The sequence below is a fragment of the Dreissena polymorpha genome, chromosome 2 (assembly GCF_020536995.1).
Source record: "Dreissena polymorpha isolate Duluth1 chromosome 2, UMN_Dpol_1.0, whole genome shotgun sequence".
In the NCBI taxonomy this organism is placed as follows: domain Eukaryota; kingdom Metazoa; phylum Mollusca; class Bivalvia; order Myida; family Dreissenidae; genus Dreissena; species Dreissena polymorpha.
Window position 1 is genome coordinate 30,933,031 of NC_068356.1, and position 26,089 is coordinate 30,959,119.

Here is a 26,089-nt window from a genome sequence, read left to right on the forward strand (position 1 = left end):
TTTATAGGATTTGCTAAAATACAAAAATCAATATACACCGACGACAGAATAAGAGGCTTGATCATTTAAATACAAACAACTGTTTAATTTAATAAAAATTACTTTCACATTCTCTCAATTTTCTGAAAATGACTTGTACATGTTGCATGAAATCCAAATTATCATTCAATTGTCAATTAGTGACTGTAATAATATCAGGGTTTTTTTGGGGCCGATTTTATAGCAGAAATTCGGCTATGTTCCCAATCCCAAAAAGTATACTTTTTTCCCAAAATGTGGCAAAAAATTCCCAAATGTCCCCAAAAAATTAATTTTTTTTAATATTTTTTTTTAAAGAAGTGTCTAATGCGTATGTTATCTCAATTTTATTTCAATTACATCTAACCAAGTATTACATGATTTTGTTCTTTTAATTTGAATGATTATAAAGAGTTATGTCAAATTAAGTATTTCCCTAATCAGTGGACTTTTCGTGTGGAAAAAAAAGGCTAATAAATTTATTTTCCCAATTTCATGAAAATGCTGATAAAATTCCCAATTCCAAAGCCATGGGTTATCTTCCCAAAAAGTGGAAAAAAACCCTGAATATTTTAACTGTTCTTGAGGCGCACAAATTGTTCAGTGGGAATACCTGTGTCCTGAAATAATGTCTATTTCATCATATCTTTAAATAGTAAACTATGTCAAGTCTTTTGATTCTGGTGAAAAATGGCGAATATTTGTGTTTGTTATATTCTTGAACACTTTTATTGTCAATATTTTCCAGAATTTGCTTTTAATTAAAAATGAAAGTTTCGATTATTTGGGATTATCAGGTAATGGATGGGGTGATTAATTAATCAGGCTTATACAAATGTTTTGGGGAATCTGTAGAGTCAAGCTTATGGTATAATATATACATATCTATGAATAAAACATATCAATGTATACAGTTAAAACAGAGTAAAAATTAATTGTTGTCAATCATGCTATAGCTATGTTTCTTTAGGTGTCTTAGCACACCAAAAAACTTCATTTTAGAGAATAAATGTAAAAAACGAATCAACGAATGGAGGGAGAACCCCTCCTTTACCAAGAACATTACTGTCCTGGGACGAGTGATAAAAACCCATGTATGTTACACCTCAGTCACAAGTAGACTCGGGGGACAACGTATTATTATGCTCATTGGACTGGCGCCCAGCTGATGATCGCACGGACACCAGGTCATTTTGTAGCATCAGATGGCATTGGGTTTAGTTTTTAGTGTCAATTTTAAAAAAATCCCGACTTCTAGCCTGGGAGGAAATCGTGTTGAGATCGAAAAAGATCGGAAGATCAGCCAACGGTTGTCGCTCGGCGATTGCCCTACATCTGAATCATTGTATGTGTATCGGCAAAAATCAAGGTATTTCCCAGGAACATATACATTTGCCAGCGACTGTCTGATTGCCAGAGAGCATCCACACAATAACTGCCAGACACCGGACGGTGCTCGTCATGATATTCATACAACATATCGGATGTCGGGCAATACTGGGCAATAACTGTGCTTTTATCGCCCATTCTTTTTATGCCTGCTTTAAGAAGAAAAGGGGGCATATAATGATCGGACTGTCCGTCTGTCTGTCCGTCTTTAGGTTTCAAAAAATGCTCATAACTTTTATGTCCCTTGAGATATAACCTTCATATTTGGTATGCATGTGTATACGGACAAGGCCTTTCCATAGGCACACAAATTTTGACCTCTGTGACCTTGACCTTGAACTTAGGGTCCGCGTTTAGGTTTTGAAATCTGCGTTTAGGTTTTGAAAAAAGCTCATAACTACTATCAAGCGTTTATACTGGGCATAAGTCATTCTATGGTGACAGCTCTTGTTTCAATCTCAACTTGATTCCCTCCCGGGCGTGACGTCTGGTAAAATTTTAAGTGAGACTTTTAAAAAATCTGGACCCCAACCAATGCTACAAAATGACCCGGTGACCGTGGGATCATTGGCCAGCCGCTAGCCCGATGAACAGAAAAGTATGTTATCCGTTGATCAGACGGTGATTGGCCTCTATTTGTGACTGAGGTATTAAACCGTGTCACTCGTCGTACTGCACAGTCTTCCCGATGCCTGGAGATCGGACACATCGGCCGGGGACCGGATTATTTGCTACTGAGGCATCATTTATCTTTATAAAATAATTATTTTTGTCATTTAATTTTGATTCCAGGTATTTGGTATTTGTATCAGGCCTAGAGATTGGATCGAAGTGCGAGCAGCAGTTTAATCTGCAGTTGTTTGTTGACATGGTAACGGGTCAGCTTGGTTGTCCCGAGCAACAAGCAGCCAATGCAAACATAGCTGCAGTCATAGTTGCTGGCAACTCACTGAGTAAAGATACTCAAACCAAGGATACTCTGACTAAGGTATGGAACATACACACCTTTTCTAGCTAATATTACATAGAATTATTTTATATATTAGTTATCATCAAGTATAGCCTTGTTCTCTGTAAATTTATGTATGAAGATTTATGTTAAATGTTAATTTAATATAAATTGACCAATACAGAGTTAAGACATATGTTGATAATTCACTTGACTATCTATGATTCGACTTGTCCCAGGTTTAGTACTTATTTTTAGTTCACCTGATTGCTCAGGTGAGCTTTTGTGACCGGTCTTTGTCCGTCGTATGTCTGTCCGTCCGTAAACATTTGCTCGTAAACACTCTAGAGGCCACATTTCTTGTCCCATCTTCATGAAACTTGGTCAGAAGCTTTGTCCCAATGAAATCTCGGCCTAGTTCGAAACTGGGTTGTGCCGGGTCAAAAACTAGGTCACTAGGTCAAAATAAAAGAAAAACCTTGTAAACACTGTACAAGTCACATTTCATGCCCAATCTTCATTTAACTTTGTCAAAATGTTTGTCTTAATGATATCTTGGTTGAGTTCAAAAGTGGTTCCGATCCATTGAAAAACATGGCCGCCAGTGGGCGGGGCAGTTTTCCTTATTTGGCTATAGAGAAACCTTGTAAACACTCTAGAAGTCACAATTTTTGCCTTATCATCATGAAAGTTGGTCAAAACATTGGTTCAATTGATGTCTCGGACGAGTTTGAAAATGGTCAAGATCGGTGAAAAAACATGGCCGCCAGTGGGCGGGGCATTTTTCTCTATATGTATATAGTGGCAGTTTTCCCTATTTGGCTATAGGGAAACCATGTAAACACTCTAGAAGTCACAATTTTTGCCCAATCATCATGAAAGTTGGTCAAAACATTGGTTTGATTGATATCTCGGATGAGTTTGAAAATGGTCGGGATCGGTGAAAAAACATGGCCACCAGTGGGCGGGGCATTTTTCTTTATGTGTATATAGTGAAAACATGTGAACACAGTAGAAGTCACATTTTTGGCCCAATTTTCATGAAATTTGCTCATTTGTTTACTTGATACGAGAGTTGAGTTAAAAAATGGTTCCGGTCAGTTGAATAACATGGCTGCTGGGAGGGGGGAAGTTTTCTCATTATGCCCCCCCCCCCCTTTCAAAGAAGAGGGGGTATATTGTTTTGCTCATGTCGGTCCGTCCGTCCACCAGATGGTTTCCGGATGATAACTCAAGAGCGCTTATGCCAAGGATCATGAAACTTCATAGGTACATTGATCATGACTCGCATATGACCCCTATTGATTTTCAGGTCACTAGGTCAAAGGTAAAGGTCATGATGACCCGAAATAGTAAAATGGTTTCCGGATGATTACTCAAGAACATTTATGCCTAGGATCATGAAACTTCAAAGATACATTGATCATGACTCGCAGATGACCCCTATTGATTTTCAGGTCACTAGGTCAAAGGTCAAGGTCACGGTGACCCAAAGTAGTAAAATGGTTTCCAGATGATAACTCAAGAACGCTTATGCCTAGGATCATGAAACTTCATAGATACATTGATCATGACTCGCAGATAATCCCTATTGATTTTCAGGTCACTAGTTCAAAGGTCAAGGTCACGATGACCGGAAATAGTAAAATGGTTTCCGGATGATAACTCAAGAACGCTTAGGCCTAGGATCATGAAACTTCATAGGTACATTGATCATGACTCGTAGATGACCCCTATTGATTTCAGGTCACTAGGTCAAAGGTCAAGATCACGGTGACCCGAAATAGTAACAAAGTTTATAACTATAATTTATATGATTTTTAATTATTATAAAGTGTTATATTAAATTAGATTATTTTTTTCCAAATCAGTGGAATTATCACATGAATTGCATTTTTCTCCCAAAATGGCCAGGAAAAGGCCTGATGTATCTATATTGTGTCAATATTTGTTGATAAAAACATTCCAATTTGGTCCATTTTATTGATAAAAAATGCTCAAATTTGCCATTTAATCGATTTAAAAAAACTCAATTCAACTCAAAATGGCTAAGAAAACTGAGACTGTTTATGAAGGCTGAACTGTCTGAAACTAATGTTGAAAAAATCATTGATATATATTTCAGAAAAACGACAGAGACATTCTGCTGTGAATATTATATTCATACAAACATGTGTATTCATATAATAAATATCATTACATATAAAAGAGTGAATTTTTAATTTTCCCCTTTTCCTAAAAAACGACGCATTTTTTCCCCTTTGGACGGGCCCCGCCACCATTCCCCTATAAGTGAAAAAAAACACTGGGATGATAACTCAAGAATGCTTACGCCTACAGGCTTTTTCCGCTCCACTGGAATTTTAGGAATTTCGCGTCGTGAAAACACCAATTTTGGGAAAAAAAATAATTGCAAAATTGGCTCAATTGGGAAAAATTATTGCATGTAAATAGTGTTTCTTATATTTCAAAGAAGCCGTTAACTGGTAAATAACGACTATTTTGATAACTTATTATTAAAATTTTACAAAATATTATGAACATGTGTGATAAGTGCAGGTTTTTTAATCTGAATTTGGGGAAAAGGCCTGGCCTTTTTAGAGTTGTAAAAAATGGCGCGAAGCGCCGGATTTTGAGGAACATAAGGAAAGTCTTTAATAATCATTAACATATTTTACAGTTTTTAAAACAAATTCAAGGCAACAGATAATTTAATTATGCAATACTTTTTTCTATTTTCTACACCGGATCAGGTTAACTTATATATTATTTTAAGGTTAAAAAAAAATTTTTTTTTTTTTTTTTTTTGGAATTGGGATTATTTTGGGAAAAAACAACCAGATTTGCATTGGGAATGGGACCAAATTTCGGACCCGTGGCATAGGGCGGAAAAAGGCTGGCCTAGGATCATGACACTTCATAGGTACATTGATCATGACTCGCAGATGAAATAATAATGAAACTTGACCAGGATGTTTGTCTGGACAATATCTAGGTCAAGTTTGAATTTGGTAAAGATTGAATGAACCGACTCCTCTCAGGTGAGCGCCATCTTGGCCCTCTTTTTTTTTTTTTGATAATGTGTTGAAAAGATAACTTTATAATCAGATCCAGGACTGAATATGCTGTATCCATTGAACGTTTAAAACTTAACTTTTCCAGTCAGCAATTGACTTTAAAAATCCTGACAGATCTACTTGCAAACTAGTTTCCCAGTGTTTTTGACCAATGCTTCCTTTGATATTTTGTACATGTACATGTAGTTACAACAAGTATTGTATAAACTACCAGTGATATCATAATCCATGTAGTTATAACAATGGGCATTTCTTGCCCAAGTACCAGTGTTATAACGTAAATGGAGTTATAACAATGGTTATTGTCCCCTTCCGGTTTCACTGGAGGGGACTTGTGGTAGGGGACTTGTGGTTTGCGCTCTGTCTGTCTGTCCGTCACACTTTTCTGGATCCTGCGATAACTTTAAAAGTTCTTCATATTTGTTCATGAAACTTGAAACATGGATAGATGGCAATATGGACAATATGCACTTCATTTCATTTTGTTCCTACGTCAAGAATTATGGTTGTTATGGCAAAAAACAGACTAGAAATCTTGCTGAAAATGGTAGTTTTCTGGATCCTGCGATAACTTTAAAAGTTCTTCATATTTGTTCATGAAACTTGAGACATGGATAGATGGCAATATGAATATGAAGATTATGCAAGTTATTTCATTTTGCTCCTATGTCAAAAATTCTGGCTGCTATGGCAACAAATTAAATAAATTAATAAAAAAATTCTGACAACGATGGAATTTCTGAGCCGGTAGGGGACATATATTGCTTGGCAATAGTCTTGTTTCTTTCTATCATTGTATACAATTATACTGGGTATTGATTTGATCACCTATCTGCTCTCCAGGCCAAGTACCTGACAAAGAACACTGTGGCTGGCAGCGTGGAGGCTATGAAGTCACTGGACGACTATCTCGTGCAACTGGCTGTAAGTTGTCATGGATTGGATTATGCCGGCATGTTTATCTGCATTTGTTAAAACTGGTTTGAGTATTACAACATGGTGTCCAATTTTTAGCTTGACCATTTACTAAAATCCGAGCTATACAACTCAGTCCAATGTTGGTGTCTTTGTAATTCTGTGGTTAAGGTCAATGTGCAGGATCTCCATATCACTAGTTTCTACTACAGGTTTTCAATTGAAACTATACACATGTTTTTAGCGTAATTCCATTTTATTTTGTTGTCCAAATAAAAAATCCAGGATTTTGTTAGTCCACAAAATATTCATAATTTGAATGCCCATGAAATATAATGCTGACCAAAATAAAAGGTTTTACAGTATTTAAAGTCTTGGTGGTTTTCACATATCCCGCTTCTAATATCATTTCAGGCATGCACAGATGTGGTAGTGTTGCCGGGAGAGTTTGACCCCTGTAACTACACTCTCCCGCAGCAACCCCTACACAGGTGCATGTTCCCCCAGGCCGCCCGTTACCCCACCCTGCACTGCGCAACCAACCCATACGAGGCTGTAATAGAGGGAATACGGTAGGGCAGGCAGGAACAATATCTACAACAGAGTAGTCATTGTTAAATGATTTTTGAACATGGACAATTATGAGATTTTCTTTTGATTTTTTTAAATATCTTAAAGATTGTTCTCAATCATATCATAAAGTAGGGTCCTAGACCTTTGGAAAAATCAGATCCATTAAAATAAAATTGCTCATGACATAAATTGAGCTTCATTATTTCATTTGATTGTTATCTGAAATAAATATTAAACTACCCCCGGTATCTAAAATATTTTAATAATTTTAAATTAAAAAGAAAATTTTAATTTTGGTTTTAATGTCAGATCCTTAAAGACGCCTGGAACATTGTTTTTTTTTTTTTTTTATGGACAATTCTTTTTAATAAAAAAGTAATATGGAACAAGTACATTTCTTGTAATAGAACATGTCAGGGTACTAAATACATATGCATAGCTAGTACAAAATTAAAACTTGGTCAGAACAATTATCCCAATGGTATCTTGTAGGAGTTTGAAAATGGTTCCGGTTGGTTGAAAAACATGGCCATCAGGGGTCGGGGCATTTTTCCTTATATGGCTATAGTAAAAAATTGTTAACACTTTAAGTCACATTTATTGGTCAGAAGATTTGCCCAATGATATCTTTATAAGAAATAAAGTTAAATTTGAATGTTCTTTATTAAATATTCTCGAAGTTTAATGTAGTAATATTTATTTTGCTGAAAATTACTAAAGGGAGAAAAATTGTTCATAGCTTGAATTGTTTGAATTCCAATCATGAAAGCACACTTAAGCTTGATTGGTCATTGTCGGCTCAGATACTACTTACATGTACCCCGGGTACTCTTAAGTATACTTACATGTACCCCGGGTATGGTAAATATACTAAAACGTACGGTCGATATTAATTAGACCGTACGCAAGTTGTATTTCGCCCAAAATTCAATGTCGTAAAACGTGCTTCCGATTACCGTAAAACGGTATCTTAATTGAGGAGTTCTGGAAACAGATTGAATGTGTATGTGTATATAACAAACTTCTTTTAAAAAAACTGCATCAACATGCTTTTTGAGTTTAGGTTTCTAAGTTTCGGTATGTTGAAAAAATTCTATATTACACTTCAGAATATGGATCAATTGTCCATAACAACCAACGGCCAGTATATTTCACTCCCCAAATCATGTTTGAATTGAACACAATGGTCATGTGTCAGTCGAGACACGAAAAGTACGAAAACAAACAAAATTGGTGCACGTAACAATAAGAGGGTGTATAAAAAGTCATTATCGGCTGCATTCATAACGACAAAGCATGAGTGCATGACAAAGTTAATAGATATTTATAGCTGATAAGGTGTTTAAAACAACACTAAGCTGGCAACTGTTATAAGAAGGCAATTAAAGGATTAGTTCTCGTCTATTAAGGAAAAACATACATTCTATTGCTACTTTTATAACAAACTAAAAAAAAATTAACAAGATTTTGGCGTCTTTTTCTTTGAATTAAGACCATTTAATTATACCGTACTTTCTGTTTATGACAGCGAATCCGCTTATATATTTGTTCGGGCGCAATGTCAATGACACATGACAATCGTTATTTAAAAATACATCCCAATGAATGTAGCACAAACTGTTGGATTTACTGAATGAACAAGATGCAAGAGTAAACAACAATTCTAACGTTGTGAAGTCATAGATTTAGTTTAAAAATAGTTCTAAAATTAAATCAATTTATAAGACATTATTCTGTATTATTCAATAAAAATTATTTAGGTAATTTTGCCTAGTTATTGGCATAGAGCCTTGTTTATACTGTGCAAACAACTGGGCGGGAAAACGACGTAGCAATACTACCAACTAACCAACCATCTAAAAAGTGATGATCCGAGAATAACGCGCACTTGTTGACAACGGTCACTTTGGCCATTTCCTTGACTGAGTGCTGTCCTCAGTTTTGACAGTAGTAAAACCTTGTTAACACTCTAGTAGCCACATTTATTGTCTAATCTTTATGAAACTTGGTAAAAAAATGTGTCCTAATGATATGGATTTGTTTAAAATTGGTTAAGGTAGCTTAAAAAATATTGCCACCAGGGGGCGGAGCATTCTTTTTTATATGGCTAAATATGGCTATAGTTAAACCTTGTTAACAGTCCAGAGTCCACATTTATTGTTCAATCTTATGAAACTTGGTCTGAAGATTTGTCCCAATATATATTGGATGAGTTTGAAAATGGTTCCGGTTGGTTGAAAAACATGGCCACCAGAGGGCAGGGCATTTTTTTTGGATTCCTTATATGGCTTTAGTAAAACCTTGTTAACACTTTAAGTCCCATTTATAGTCCAATTTTCATAAAACTTGGTTAGAACATTAATTTTTTTTTCTTATGATAGCTAGGCTATTTTCTTTTTTCGTATGATATCTTGGATGTGTTTTAAAATGGTTCTGGTCTGTTGCAAAACATGGCCTCAGGGGGCTGGGCATTTTTCTTCATATGGCTATATTAAAACCTTGTTAGAGTCCACATTTATTGTCTAATTATCATGAAACAAGATCAGAAGATTTGTGCCAATGATATCTTGGACGAGATGGAAAATGGTTTTAGTTGCTTAAAAAATGTGGTCACCAGGGGACGCTGCATTTTTCTTTAAATGGGTATATATGGCTATTGTAAAGCCTTGTTAACACTCTCAAGTCCACATTTGTTGTCTGATCTTCATGAAACTTGGTCAGAAGATTTGTCCAAATGATATCTTGAAGGAGTTTGAAAACGATTCAGTTTGGTCGGAAAACATGGCGGCATTTTTTCTATTATGGCTATAGTAAAAACACTCTAAAAGTCACATTTATTGTCCAATAATCATGAAACTTGGTCAGAACATTTGTTATAGTGATATCTTAATTGACTTCAAAAATAGTTCAGTTCTGTTGAAAACCATGGGGCAGGGAAGTTATCCCTATATACATGTAGCTATAGAAAACCTTGTTAGGACTCGAAAAATTACATTTATTGTTCACTGTTCATGAAACTTGGTCTGAACATTTGTTCTAATGATATCTTGGGCTGCACAGAACTGGTCAATTCCTTTGTATCTCAGAAGAGCGACTTTGGGCTTTACAGGCCCTCTTGTTATTGTATTTATTTAATTCAAACTCGCAATATTTCCTCACCTTTGGTTTCATTTAATTGTATATATTATTTTGGCAAAACTTTTTATTCTGATACCCATTTATATTTTCTGTTGGTTAAATGTTCATTGAACATTTGCTTTAAAAACTCCCCTGTATCTTTCCATCAGACTTTCAACACAGTTGGTGCTTTGAATTCAATATGTTAACAGAAATTGCTTTACTTAATAATTTAAGCAGTTTTTTACAAATATGCACATACTTAAATACCATATTTTGATATCACATTTTAAGCTGTTTTAGAGCGAAATGGTTACTACGCTTACAAACACTGGTTCTTTATAATAAAGAATCTTACAAACTGGGAATGTCAAGATGTGTTCCTATTTGATGCTCTGTATCACAAAATTAATGGTCTAATGAAAGACATAATATCAGTGTAATTACATCATGGATTACATTTGTTAAAGTAACATCTTGCCACATTAATTATGTTTGGGTTAGGTCAGTACTTGTTGTTGAATGAATTGAATGGTGCCGTAGGAAAATCAATGTAGTAATTATTGTATTAATCAGAGTAATTCATGAGCATGACGCACAAAAACACTACTCCTTGCATATTACTGGGGAAAAAATATGTCTTGTATATTTGATTACTTTCTTTCTGATTATTTATGATGTTTTGTAAGTTAACAAAACAAGAAAATGTACTTGAAGAACAAGATTTCTATTACCTGATAAAATTCTCATGTAATCAATCAGCATCTTGAACTTGTGTAACTTATAACAGACCCAGGCTTACAAGCAATTTCTTTGGTTGTATGAACTATTTTTAACAATTTGAATATGATTGGATTTGTTTCAGTAGTCAATGTACTGTGGCGTTAACTTTTGGGGATATTAAGTGTAAATCTTAAACATGTTAAAAGTGGATGTAGGCTAAGTTATCACTAAATTGTTAAAAAATATCACCCAAGAGAAAGATAAACCAAAAATATTACATGTCTTTTATTCCTCTTAATGTTTTATAATTCATTAGAGAAAAATAATGGACATACACAAAGAAAATAACACCTAATATATTTAATATAAAATTCACTGTATCTTTTCTAACGCAATATTCACATATTGTCTCATTCAGGTTGATCCTTTGGTATTGGTATTACACAATGTTCTCGCTTCTGTCTTATTATGTCCCTGCAATAGATAAAAAGAAGCATTTTTATTAGAAAGGTAACTAAGAATCAAATATATTAATGTATGGATTTATATATCATAATAGTTATTGGTGTGTTATATGCATTTAGTATCACAAGGTGTATTTATTTATATTACTTATTTTAGTGTCAATGGTTGTTTGTATAGGAATGAAATTAACTTACCCATTCTTCACAGTATCAACCCCGTCACTTAATTTTGGAATTGCTAGTATGGTGTCAGCTTGGGCTTCTATAGGTGCACAACCTATTGTCATAAAAAATACTATAAGAATCTGCGATGTAACATTCAAAGGATTATTTAATATAGTGAATTGAATACCATGGTAAGGTATACTTTAGTTTAGAAATTTGAAATATTTTAAACATTAAAAAAATTACATCAGTAATAAGAACTGAAAAAAACTTTTACAAGGATGGTGAGACAGTAATATTTTGCACAGCCATTAAGTAAGATATGATTAAATGTCACCAGATTGGTATCATAACGTTTATGCTTAGTTAACGGCACTGAGCTTTTGTTTTACACTATGTGCGAGCAAGTGGGTGGGGTAACAATGTAGCAATACTACCAACTGACCAACCATCTAAAAAGTGGTGATCCGAGAATAGCAGTCACTCGTCAACAATATACATTTTGGTCATTTCCCTTGACTGACCGCTGTTTTCAGTTATAACTGTATATAAAAAGTGTTGTCACAGATTAGCCTGTGCAGTCAAAACAGGCTGATCTGGGGCGCCACTTTCAGCATAAATCAGAATTTTGCTAAGAAGAGACTTCCTTCAAACAAATTATACTATAAAGCTGAAAGTGATGTCCCTAATTAGCCTGTGCGGTTTGAACAGGTTAATCTGGGACGACACTTTACACACATGCATTAAGCCCTGTTTTCCCAGAGCAAAGCTCATTTCTTGTTTTTGCACCATGTTTTGTCAGGTTGGTGGGTACATCTGGACAGCCACTGAATGAAATATTCCAATTTATTGAACTGTACTCAAAACAACTTCATTTCTTATAATTGCCTTATGTTATATTGGGGTTCTGAAAAGCTGTATACAGGCAATACAGAAATATTTCCAATTTATCTAGCTGTACTCAAAACCGCTCCATTTTATGTTTTGCCAGGGTACTTGGTACCTCTGGGCAGCCTGTGCAGGACATCTACCGCTACAGCAGCCTGGAGGACGGTCTGCAGATACTGGACAAGACCCTGGAGTGGGGACACCTGGCCCCTACAGCTCCTGACACACTGGGTGAGAATGGGGCTCTACATGGGCCGCTTGGGGAAAACGGGGCTTAATGCATATGCGTAGTGTCCTTTTAGATTAGCTTGTGCAATCCCCACAGGCTAATCATTGATGAGTCTTTCCGCCTAGTCTGGTTTTTCGCTTAGAAGAGAATTTTATGCCCCCGGATCGAAAGATCGGGGGCATATTGTTTTTGGCCTGTCTGTCATTCATTCATTCATTCATTAATTGTGTGTATCCCAAAACTTACCTTGGTTAAAGTTTTGCTATAACTTTTGCATTATTGAAGATAACAACTTAATATTTGGCATTCATGTGTATCTCATGTAGCTGCACATTTTGAGTGGTGAAAGGTCAAGGTCATCCTTCAAGGTCAAAGGTCAAATATATGGCTTCAAAGCGAAGCAATAGGGGGCATTGTGTTTCTGACAAACACATCTCTTGTTTTTTAATTACAAATTCTATAAAAGCCCAAAGTGTCATCCCTATTAAGCATGTGCAGAATGCACAGGCTCATCTGGGAAGACACTTTTTGACCATGCATTAAGCCCAGTATCCCTGACCATGCATTAAGCCCAGTTTCCCTGAACAAGACTAAAATATTAGCTGTAAAATCATAAAACTTTACAATGCACTGGCAAAATATGGTATTTTTTTTGCACTAAACGGACATCACTGTATTTTTTGTATTTATCACAATTTAAGCTAAAAATATCAGAAATGTTTATTTTGGTTTTGTGTTTGTACCAGTGTAGTGAAAAATATGAATCAGTCTATATGAATAATTGGCAGGTAAAATATATAATTTAACATAAGTTGTATTGTTTTATCTTTGGTTCTTCATTACTTTCGCTTCTTGTATTGTTGGTGCATGTATGTGCTTAGAAAAAGCATCTCTTTCAGCAAACTGAAATCAGTATGGTTGGTCTTAATAGTGGCAATATAATTGGAAAATTATTATTCTCCAAAAACTGTTGAGAATGGATAACAGCTTAAGATTTGTACATGTATTAAAATGTTTACTTGATTTTTATGAAGTTTATTATAGGTATATGAATACTGGTCATGATTATTTCAGGAAATGTTCATGTTTCTTTCAGGCTGCTACCCATACTATGACGAGGATCCCTTCATTCTCAAGGAATGCCCACACATACTGTTCTCTGGCAACCAGAACAAATTCCAGCATAAGACACATAAAGGTAAATAGTCACAGTTTTTAGCTCACCTGATTGCTCAGGTGAGCTTTTGTGACCGGTCTTTGTCCGCCGTATGTCCGTCCGTCCGTTAACATTTGCTCGTAAACACTCTAGAGGCCACATTTCTTGTCCCATCTTCATGAAACTTGGTCAGAAGCTTTGTCCCAATGAAATCTCGGCCGAGTTCAAAACTGGGTTGTCCCGGGTCAAAAACTAGGTCACTAGGTCAAAAAAAGAAAAACCTTGTAAACACTGTAGAAGTCACATTTCATGCCCAATCTTCATGTAACTTTGTCAAAATGTTTGTCTTAATGATATATTGGTTGAGTTCAAAAGTGGTTCAGATCCGTTGAAAAACATGGCCGCCAGTGGGTGGGGCATTTTTCCTTATTTGGCTATAGAGAAACCTTGTAAACACTCTAGAAGTCACAATTTTTGCCTTATCATCATGAAAGTTGGTCAAAACATTGGTTCAATTGATGTTTCGGACGAGTTCGAAAATGGTCGAGTTTGGTGAAAAACATGGCCGCCAGTGGGCGGGGCATTTTTCTCTATATGTATATAGTGGCAGTTTTCCCTATTTGGCTATAGAGAAACCTTGTAAACACTCTAGAAGTCACAATTTTTGCCCAGTCATCATGAAAGTTGGTCAAAACATTGGTTTTATTGATATCTCGTCGAGTTTGAAAATGGTAGGGATCGGTGAAAAAACATGGCCGCCAGTGGGCGGGGCATTTTTCTCTATATGTGTGTTGTGAAAACATGTGAACACAGTAGAAGTCACATTTTTGGCCCAATTTTCATGAAACATGCTCAGAACATTTGTTTCCTTGATACGAGAGTTGAGTTCAAAAATGGTTCCGTTCAGTTGAATAACATGGCTGCTGGGAGGGGGGCAGTTTCTTTTTATGGTCCCCCCCCCCCTTTCGAAGAAGAGGGGGTATATTGTTTTGCTCATGTCGGTCCGTCCGTCCACCAGATGGTTTCCGGATGATAACTTAAGAGAGCTTATGCCAAGGATCATGGATGGTAACTTAAGAACGCTTAGGCCTAGGATCATGAAACTTCATAGGTACATTGATCACGACTCGTAGTGACCCCTATTGATTTTCAGGTCAAAGGTCAAGGTCACGGTGACCCGAAATAGTAAAATGGTTTCTGGATGATAACTCAAGAACGCTTATGCCTACGATCATGAAACTTCATAGGTACAATGATCATGACTCGCAGATGACCCCTATAGATTTTCAGGTCAAAGGTCAAGGTAACAGTGACCTGAAATAGTAAAATGGTTTCTGGATGATAACTCAAAAACGCATATGCCTAGGTTCATGAAACTTCATAGGTATATTGATCATGACTCACAGATGACCCCTATTGATTATCATGTCACTAGGTCAAAGGTCAAGGTCACAGTGCCAAAAAACGTATTCACACAATGGCTGTCAAGGTCACGGTGACTCAACTTAGAAAAATGGTTTCTGGATGATAACTCATGAATGCTTACGCCTAGGATCATGAAACTTCATAGGTACATTGATCATGACTCGCAGATGAAATAATGATGAAACTTGACTTGGATGTTTGTCTGGACAATATCTTGGTCAAGTTTTACATTGTGTAAAGATTGAATGAACCGACTCCTCTCAGGTGAGCAAACTAGGGCCATCTTGGCCCTCTTGTTTACAATTAAACCTTTACTGCTAGTTGTGTAGTCCCTTATAATATCATAAAGACCTTTTTTAATGCATTGAAGTTTTAGAGGCTTCATTTTCAACCCTTAGATACGGATGAGCAGCAAAATTCATACATTTTAAAAGCCTGTGTGTTACTGATAGGCTGTTCTGGTTGTATGCTGGTGGCATATAGCCATTTTCACTTTGCTTCTGAGTGAAAATGGGTTCATAGATCTTATTACAATTAATGTTGTCAAGAAAATCTTTTTGAAGACAGATGAAAGTTGTGTCAGTTAAAAAAAGACCTTGAAACAAAGTGTTCACTTCAAAAAGTTCTTAACCAGTAATGTTGTCTTATGTTGAAGAAATTTCTCAGGTAGCTATTTGTATTAAGCTAAAAGCTTACAGATGTTCATTCAGTGATTTTCATTTAAGAAATATTAGTATCCACGACCTAGCATTGATCAGCTTAATTTTCAACTCAATCTCTGTTCCTTTCTGCATTTCCAGGAAGTGATGGCCAGCGTGTGCTCGTGTTAAGTGTGCCGCGGTTTTGCCAGACTGGTACAGCTGCCCTGGTGAATCTTCGCACCCTAGAGAGTTTCCCCATGGTGTTCCAGTCTGAGATAGGCTCTGACACCATGGAGGTGGACAGTCCAGTTGCAGAGAAATAGTCCCGCGTCTAGGAGGAATATAGGCATTTATGGACAGTTGGTTGCTGAGAAATAACCTGAGGAAATAGTGCTCTGCTTTATGTGTATTGACTGTCATCGTTATTGATGTGTCATGATCAGTCATTGTTATTATTTGTTTACTTAAATAACCAATTGTGCGTTTTGAACAAAGAGATCTATTGTTATCTAAAAAGATGGATGAAATATTGGAAAAATATACAACATGTATTTCACTCTCTGTTTTTAGCTCACCTGTCACGAAGTGACATGGTGAGCTTATGTGACCGTGTGATGTCCGGCGTGCGTGTGTCCTTCAACAATTTGTTTGTGTAGGCAGTAGAGGTCACAGTTTTCATCCAATCTTTATGAAATTTGGTCAGAATGTTTATATTGATGAAATCTGGGTTGGGGTTGTATTTGGGTCATCTGGGTTCAAAAATTAGGTCACTATGTCAAAAACTAGGTCAAATAATAGAAAAACCTTGTGTAGACAATAGAGGTCGCAGTTTTCATCCAATCTTCATGAAATTTGGTCATAATGTTTATTTTGATGAAATCTGGGTTGGGAATGTATTTGGGTCATCTGGGGTCAAAAATTAGGTCACTAGGTCAAAAACTAGGTCAAATAATAGAAAAATCTTGTGTAGACAGTAGAGGTCACAGTTTTCATCCAATCTTTATGAAATTTGGTCAGAATGTTTATCTTGATGAAATCTGGGTGGGGATTGTATTTGGGTCATCTGGGGTCAAAAACTAGGTCACTAGGTCAAAAACTGGGTCAAATAATAGAAAAACCTTGTGTAGACAGTAGAGGTCACAGTTTTCATCCAATCTTTATGAAATTTGGTCAGAATGTTTATCTCGATGAAATCTGAGTTGGGATTGTATTTAGTTAGTCAGGTGAGCGATTCAGGGCCATCATGGCCCTCTTGTTTTAGTTTTTGTGTGTATTTGAGCACGACTGTGTGCCCTTTTGGGAAAACAGATTTTATGCATGGGTAAATTGTTAGTGAGGTAAGGAAATTTATAGGAATGGGTTCTGTTGAATTGTGCATTCTATATTGATCGGAATAAACAAAACCTTCAAAATTGCTCATACCATTTCTTATAGTGTTACCAAATATACCTTTCTTAGTTGTCATATATGTTTTCTGGTGATTCAAACGATTTAAAAAACAATCTGTTTTATTTTGTGTTGTGAAAAAAATTAGTATTCTGTTATACATTAAATAGACTACTCCAAGAACACTTTGAAAGATAATAAAGACATGAATTAAATTATCAATGCTCATATTTGTTCTTTCTTTTGTTCTAATAATAAGACTATACTTGTACTTACAGTGTATCACCCATTTATCCTATTTCAAATTGACTCCCAATATACATGAAGTATTGGTAAGGCATGACGTGCTCGTCTTAATTCAAATTGACTCCCCACACACATGAAGTAATACTAGTGCATGACCAGCTTGTCTTGATTGGATTTTAGTCTCCACACACATAAGGTATTGACAATGCCTGACCCACTTGTCTTGTTTCAATTTGACTCTCCACACACATTAAGTATTGGAAGTGCATTACCCTCTTTTTGATTCAAATTCCCTCCCTACCATACACATGAAGTCTGCTAGACAAGTAATGTTTGAGATTCATATTAAGCAGGGAGGTCTTAGTCCAACGAAAGACAGTCGCCTGAAAAAATGACCCACATCATGCGAAAGTGGGTTTTATGCCATATGCTTCCAGCGTATCTCCAGACCAGCATGCGCTGTCTGTCTAGATCTTTAGTGTCTGATATAGTTACCCAAGGTTGAATATATACAGATTATTACGCTAGTCAATTGTTCCATGTGTTTGTATAAGTCGAGTGGCTTGTGTGATGACGTAGCATCAAGTTTGATACAAAATAGCGCAAGCCACGAGACTGATACAAACACTTGTAACAATTGACTTGCATAATATTCCTTTTATTATATACAACTTTGAATCATTGAAGTTAAAAAAATGAGTTTAAGCGTTCATAATTAACCAAGAATGCTCTTATAATTTTCTGCATTCAAAGTGACGTCATTAAAAGTAGTCCGGCTAGTATGGTAAGGAAAATTTCCATGAGGAAATGGAAAACTAGCAAGTAGCATAATACGGGAGTTATTTCTGTGCAGTTGTATTTTACTGATTGATACAACTTGTATTTTTTGGGAACATAAAGCAGGTATATAATAAAATACATTATGGTTATTGCAAGGGTTTATCATAAATTGGATTTTGAAAAAAATATTGTGCTGAGTTGAATATCAATGATTTGCCCTGAACACATCACACAGTGTTCAATGCAAACAATAAGATGTGACATTGAACTATAACATTCAACAATGAAAGATGACATTCCCTTTTTATGAGGCCTCACCTGTGTCATTGGACGAGACATAAGGTTTAACTTGATAAATCTGCATGTCCATCTGTCCATCAAACACAACTTTCCTGAATAACTCAAAAAAGTACTTGACCTTAATAGATTTAAAGGGACCTTTTCACAGATTTAAGCATTCTTTTAAGTTTGCATTTATTGCTTTGAATTGATTACTGTAAACATCAAAACTAAAGAGTTCCAGTATAAAACTTGGATAAAATTAAAAAAAGAATAAATAAGGAATCCACAACTGGGCTTGAACCACTGACCCTTGGAGTAAAAGTCTAGCGCTTTGACCACTCGGCCATTCATGCTGACATAACACCATATGAATTTTATTTGTAATGTAAGCAATCCTTGTAATGTCGTTAAATTAACAACAACAACAGAACTTTCCAAATTATACAATAGTTCCGTGTTTGTAATGCTTTATAGATTTCATTTTTTATCAATCGAAAAAGATGCATATACCTATAATGGGTATGTAAGAGCATGGCCAATGTTAAGTATTACTGTTTTCTAGTAAAAAACATAATGACAATATGTATAAGCCTGAAACCTTTTAAATTCCGTCAATTTATCAAAACGTTAAAAGCTCCATTTAAGACCCTCTTTATGTGGATAGAGGCCATATAGGGTATATCCACATTTATTTTTTTTCATCGAACAAAACAGTAGTTGCTATTGTTAAGAAAATTGTATAAACCTACACCCGGATCCATGCGACAACTCAGAAAGAATGTATCCATGCGACAACTCAGAAAGAATGTAAGCTAAGTTGATGAAATTAATTGTGTGGATAGAGGGCAATATGTTGAATATTCAGATTTTTTGCAAAAAAAGTGATTGCAATGGTTATAGAATTACCGTAATTGAAAATGTAAGTTTGACCATAACTAATATGAACTTGAGCTAGGTTAATATAACTTCTTGATATGTTCATGGACTCCAATAACATTAACAAGATGTTATGTCTGACAAAGCTCTTGTTTAACTTGTCTAGTCAAATACTAGCATGCCAATGTGATCATCAAATATTAAAAACATTGGTTGCCCTTCATTGCAAGTGTCTTAGATTTTGGAATGATGTACAATGTATTGTGTGTCAAGTTGTCAGTCTTTTTTCGACCTGAAACGGCATCATACCTCCGTAAATTGGACATAAACCAGTTTTCAAAGTTTACCCAACTGCTGTGTCATGGTGTCAAGTATTTAAACTGTGTTTTTTTTTTTTTTTAAACTTACAAATATGCCATAAGGATATAAACATGCAAATGCCCAAAACAAATACATCTATTTAAATGCTTTAGTCTCTGAAATCCTGAGATTTTTTAAAATAAATAATACATTTATACTAAATGAACAAAACAATACTACTTGTTCTAAAAGAAGCAGAAACAACAATTATGTGTATACACCCTGAGCCAATATTTGGGTAAAAATGCATAACTGTTTAATTAATTTGTGACAAGAATTGTGTACATATCTATCTGAGATACGAGATATTGGCTTAGAATTATGGTAACACACATATTAAGGCTATGAGAACAAATAAACAGTTCATCATTGTTTGTTGGAATTTTTGTCTTCTATACCAATCTAATTACTAACAAAATACCACTGAAACTTCATAAAAAAGATGCCACATTGAATAATACAATTCAAGGGGGTTAATTCACATTAAGTTAAATATTATTTTTGGGTTAGTAGTTTCCCTTTTACATTTTATTGCAATTTTTATTTTTATCCAAACTAAGCAAACCAACATTATAGACTTTATTTTAATAGTAACAATTACATTCTTTACAAAACTGTCAATCCATTATATACTATTCTAAGCCAATTAACTCTGCAAATGGTAAAACCAATAATAGACAACTTTGGTAGGGCATAATGCATGAGCAAGATGTTATACTAACACCGAGCTTCGATAACAATTGAAGAAAGCCAAATTAATCAGGAAGTTGAAAAGGTGGTAAAATTGAAATGCAGTTGCAGTTATGTTTTTAATTTCTGAATTGTGATTTGAATTTGTTTATAGTTGATTCATTGTAGAATAAAGTATTTTGAATGTATAGAGATCTTGAAAAACCTCAGTTCAGGTATTAGGTCATGAAACTGGCCTGCCATCTCTTATCATTCATGTTCGTGTCACTCAAAAGCACTTTGTCTTTGTATCCAAATGTCTGCTCTATCCCACATAGTGTGTCTTATTGTATTTTTCTTGATAATTTCAAACTTCAAAGGAAAGTCTGGCCATTTAAAAATTCCATGCACTGGTTACATGGTTTTTTCAGCACTGTCTGCGCCGGAAAACGGAGGCACTCCCAAACCAATCGGACCCGATCCCAAACCGAAATTATAAGAAAAATCCCAATTTCCCAAAAAAAATTCTCATAACTTGTGTGACTAACCAGTGTTTGTTGTGGTCAAAAATATCTGCTATAAGGTTTTGACTGTTCAGTCCTTATCTCAGAGTGTAACTGTAACTGAAAAACAAAACTGCAGTACTTGAATAAACGTTGAACATGCCCAATATTGCATCTGTTTATATAAAGAAGACAAAATAACAAATAAAAACAAATTTATTTGTTAAACCACTGAATTATTTAAGCATGATTAATTGATTATTCATAATTTTTTCCCAAATGAGCCGTTGCATCGAAGCAAAAATTCCCAAAATGACCAATTTTGTCGATAAAAAATCCCAATTTGGTCAGACTCCTTTTTCCAAAATAGGCAGAAAAAACCCTGGTTTAAAACATCAAATTTGTTCAAACATATTTTGGAATTATATTTAATATATTCACATTCAATGACATAATTCAATTGATATTCATAACAATAATGCCATATGCCCTTTTAATCTGATTGAGGACTGTTTACAGACATTTCTATAAATTTAATTCAATGAATAACAATGTTTGTATACATTTAATATGTTGATGAATTACATGTTTACTTAACGCAAAGAACAAGTCATCTTATCCACTTAAGACATTAATTGACTAGTTTGACATTACATTAAAATGTGTATGTATTTACAACGCAATAAAAGCAAAATGATGTATATACAGGATAGCTTTTGAGTAACATATAAATTCAAGGAAGGCATCATAACAACCCTGATTTGTTTACATCTTTTCTATCAATCTGTTTAGTCATTATTTTGATGGGAAAACACTAAATTTTTGTAACAATTTTTATGTAAATCATATATTAAATCTTCTTTAAGATCAACAAACACCAACAAAATGTTTTAAAATGAAATATTTTTAAAGTTATGGACGTTTACACAACAAGAGTAGACAATTTTGCTACATTTTTATTTTTCCAAACAAAATCTACAAGTCATGCATTTTGAATAAAAACAACATCTATTTGATATAATTTTTATTATTAAAAATAAGATGTTAACGGACCACTTATGACCCAGTGATCGTGGACAAAATGTGAAGCGCCTTTGAACGAACATCTCGAGTATGAAAAGGGCGCTCTATATATATACATATACATATATATAAATTATTTCCAAAATAAAGGGATGACAAAATCTATCAGAATGGATGAAACTTGAGGAAAGAAAGATACTGTTTATGTGTGTGCATGTACTTTCTGTACAACCAACATATTAATGTCTTGTTATTCCAATTTGAGAATTGTTATGACCATGAGATTGAAAGCAATCAAAAAGGTGTTTATTATTTTAAAAGAACATCATTCACTAATTTCATACTAAAAATGTGATGGACATCACTGCCTCTCATTTAAATGCAATATATCTTTAAAATCAATGACATATTGACAGGTAAGTGAACATTTCACATCTGATCAGTTCAGTGGTTTATCAGCTTAAAAGGCTTTGTTTCTGATCATCCTTTGATTGATTTTCTTTGATAAGAAATTAATTTCAAGATACATTTATTGGAAATCCCAATCATTTGAACCTATAGGTAGCTAATTTGATACAAATTGGCAGCCTGTGTCGTAAATCAATTGTGTGTCAGCTCTTCTGAGTTTAAGAATGCTAATGAATAGTTTCTTAAAACAATGAGATAAAACATGCGCACAGATTTAAGGCCACATGACCTTATTCCTGCTCTGCGTTTATACTGGCTTTATATAACTAATACAAATTAAATTTGAATGTCTTAAAATACTGGATCGTATCCTGCTTTTCATCTAATAAAATGATGTTTTGATCATTGAAGTTTGATGGTTCATTGAAAGATTTATATCTCTGATAGAATCTATCTTCAGATGGTTAACATGTGATTACTTATAGCTCAATGCATATTGAAGTTGGTATACCTTATTTTCAGTGGATAAATGGATAAATATCAGCACAAAGCTGTTTTTGCTCAGCATTCAATAGACCTTTGAAGATGAATAGAAGCAATTGGGAATGTCTTTCATTGACTGTGTATGGTAATTGTACCAAGGAACAAGTTTCATCTATAGACTTTGTCCGCTCTGTGTGCATGATTAAAGTAACCAATCAAACTGGTATTTACATTGGAGAAAAATGAACATCAATTCATTTTCATGAATAAATTATTTAACATGATTTTTATGCCTTATTTTATAAATAAGTTTTTATTTGATTAAATTAATCTGAACAATTGTGTTTTACATTGTATGCAAATACAAATGGTGTCTTGTTGTCATTTAATGAAATGAATTCAAATAAAGGACTAATCAACGGATTTACATTAACTGATTAAAAATTGTAAGTCCACAGTATATTTCCAATTAGTACATGTAACAATATAAACAGTTTTACTCTTTCATTATGAAATACATGTATATACAATTATTTTACCAGAACTGTGCTTGAAAAAAAGGAATGTAAACTATTTTTGTGACTTAATGGAAAAATATAAAATTATTAAATGCAGTGCATATATGATGTGTGTTAAGTAGATACATGTTTGTTTATGAAATAATATGTTTGAAATTCATGGTAACTATTATTTTATTTCTCATTGCTTTTCTTGTATTTTGTTTTCTTTTTTTTTGGTTTAATGTCAATGGTCTCAAGATTCAGTGATTTGCCTCCAGATTTGATGCAAACATATTGACCATCCATCTCCGACCTCCCTATCAGTAAAGATGTCTATGATGCTGGAGAGTCAGACGCTGCCCAACATAGAGGGCAAGGCCATGACCTTCACCCTCGACATACAGGACGCTCAGTTCAACCATGAGGGCTGGTACTATCTGGTGATCACGCTCCAACATTCAGCAGTCAAGGATTACAGTACTGTAAGTCATGGCTTTCCTATAATTTGGGAAGTAGAGGGCATTCTGAAGTGTTTTCTCATGTATAAAAATTAGATATCTTGATATCTTGTTGGCTCCTTCCCCTTGTCATGTGATTACTATATACATAGATGTACAAGTGTTGATGAATCGTACAAGAATCTGATGAATTACTATTTAAATGAGTTTATTATACCAGTTAAAATTGTGTACTCATGACCTTCTTAGGGGAGTCCATTGTAGCTTTGCTCTGGGAAAATGGGGCTAAATGCATATCACAAAGTCACATCCCAGATAAGCATGTTCAGTCCACATGGGCTAGTGACGGACAACACTTTCCGCTTTAATGGTACTTTTCGTTTAAAGAAAGTCTCTTCTTAGCGAAAATCCATTTTAGGCGGAAAGTGATGTCCCTGTTTAGCAAGTGTAGACTGCACAGGCCAATCTGAAACGACACTTTTTGCACATGCATTAAACCCCATTTTCCCAGAGTGAGCCTCAAATGTTTTGAATTTTTTAAAAATGTCAGCAGCCGCAATAATGCAATAATGTGTTTGTATGTTAATTATAAGTGCAAATGGCTTTAACAAATTGTGTAAATATTAGCATTACTAATGAAAACATGGCTAACCAGTTCAGTGTTTTCCTCTCACTTTTTTGGGAATGGGATAGGGTTGCTTTTGATTAGGGGAAAATCATGTTGTTTTGACTAGCATTGGGAAATGAGGGTTGTTGTTTGTTTGCTAACAAATATTTTTACATTGAGAACAAAAGTGATTTAAATATAACATTTACTAAGGTTAAAGTTATATTACTGGATGGGTAATGAACTAAATTTATTGAGACTTATTTAAACAAAACAAAAACAATTATCCATCAATCTGGAATGTTTAGGTCCCATTAGGGTAGAATATATTATTTTTTCTATTGGGAATGGCTCCCTGTACTGGCCCCCAAAAAAATAAAAAATACAATACTGCAATGCAAAGTAAGTGAAAAATTTAAGCAATAACTTAATTAACTGTATGCCAGATTTAATGAAAATAATACATGTTTTCAGCACCAAATGTCTGCATAGTAAGTTTGCAATGTTTCAGGTGCGTGTCCAGAAAAGTGACAGCGGTGTGTGGGAGACAAAGCGTCAAGTGCAGACAGACTTCACACGGCAGGAGGAAAACACCCCACTTGCTTTCTTTCACGACAAACGATTTACCTTCAAGTTTCCAAAAGGTACAGTATCTCTCTATTCACAGATTGTTACAAATATAAAACAGGAATAAATCGTCCAGTTGAGACCTTAGTTTAGCATTTATTGTTTTATAAAAAAAAATGTCATGCCTGTGTGCAATAAATGAATCTGAGCGGTGCTCTGTGAAAATATGGCTTTATACATGTGCATATCATCCAAAATAAGCTAGTGTAGTCCATGTGCATATCATCCAAAATAAGCTAGTGTAGTCCGTGTGCATATCATCCAAAATAAGCTAGTGTAGTCCATGTGCATATCATCCAAAATAAGCTAGTGTAGTCCGTGTGCATATCATCCAAAATAAGCTAGTGTAGTCCGTGTGCATATCATCCAAAATAAGCTAGTGTAGTCCGTGTGCATATCATCCAAAATAAGCTAGTGTAGTCCATGTGCATATCATCCAAAATAAGCTAGTGTAGTCCATTTGCATATCATCCAAAATAAGCTAGTGTAGTCTGTGTGCATATCATCCAAAATAAGCTAGTGTAGTCCGCAATTTATAGAATCTTCAGTTTAAAGAAAGTTACTTCTTTATGTAAAATCCAGTTAAGGTAGAATGTGTTGTTGCTGATTAGTCTGTGGGGACTGCACAGGATTATCTGGGCTGACACTTTACGCACTTGCAATAAGCCCTGTTTTCCTAGAACGAGGCTGATAGATATTAAAAGAACAATATGCACTTAAATCATTATATAATTGTATAATGCTCTTTAGACTAAAAAGTTCTGCATCTATTCAGTTAATAATGAATTTCACCTGAGTTGTAGTAAATATGAAATTGGTTTTCATTTTCCAATACTCAGTTTCTTATACGAATTATCGTAGCTTACAAGATTAGATTCTTATAAAAACAGAAAATTTAAAAAAAGCAAGGTGCATGACAAATAACCAAAACACCACAAGTTCCATTTTTTGCATGTTAACCGTGAAGTAAAAAAAAATCATTTTAGTTTCATAAAGCATTATTTTAATAACAGATATGCAAAGGGGTATTTAATCAAAAGTAGCTTACCGGTAAATGAGGTTGAAGTTATATTGATATCTATAATTACTGATTATCAACATTTAACTAATGTACACAATTGGAACTTGAGTACTATATTCTTTTCCTTTAAC

At 34.6% G+C, this 26,089-nt stretch overlaps 2 protein-coding genes across 4 annotated transcripts in view; both read left to right on the top strand.

The window, feature by feature from the left end:
• LOC127866459 (DNA polymerase delta subunit 2-like) overlaps positions 1–16,515 on the top strand; it is a 43,376-nt gene extending 26,861 nt beyond the window's left edge. For both annotated transcript variants that reach the window (XM_052406976.1, XM_052406977.1), the window contains exons 5-10: positions 2,200–2,395; positions 6,277–6,357; positions 6,763–6,920; positions 12,382–12,509; positions 13,604–13,705; positions 15,889–16,515. In XM_052406976.1, the coding sequence (XP_052262936.1) occupies positions 2,200–2,395; positions 6,277–6,357; positions 6,763–6,920; positions 12,382–12,509; positions 13,604–13,705; positions 15,889–16,052 (829 nt within the window). In that variant the 3' untranslated portion in view covers positions 16,053–16,515. The remainder of the gene's footprint in view (positions 1–2,199; positions 2,396–6,276; positions 6,358–6,762; positions 6,921–12,381; positions 12,510–13,603; positions 13,706–15,888) is intronic.
• A 6,562-nt stretch (positions 16,516–23,077) lies between these two features.
• LOC127866460 (coiled-coil domain-containing protein 33-like) overlaps positions 23,078–26,089 on the top strand; it is a 35,769-nt gene continuing 32,757 nt past the window's right edge. For both annotated transcript variants that reach the window (XM_052406978.1, XM_052406979.1), the window contains exons 1-3: positions 23,078–23,191; positions 23,524–23,727; positions 24,822–24,954. In XM_052406978.1, the coding sequence (XP_052262938.1) occupies positions 23,575–23,727; positions 24,822–24,954 (286 nt within the window). In that variant the 5' untranslated portion in view covers positions 23,078–23,191; positions 23,524–23,574. The remainder of the gene's footprint in view (positions 23,192–23,523; positions 23,728–24,821; positions 24,955–26,089) is intronic.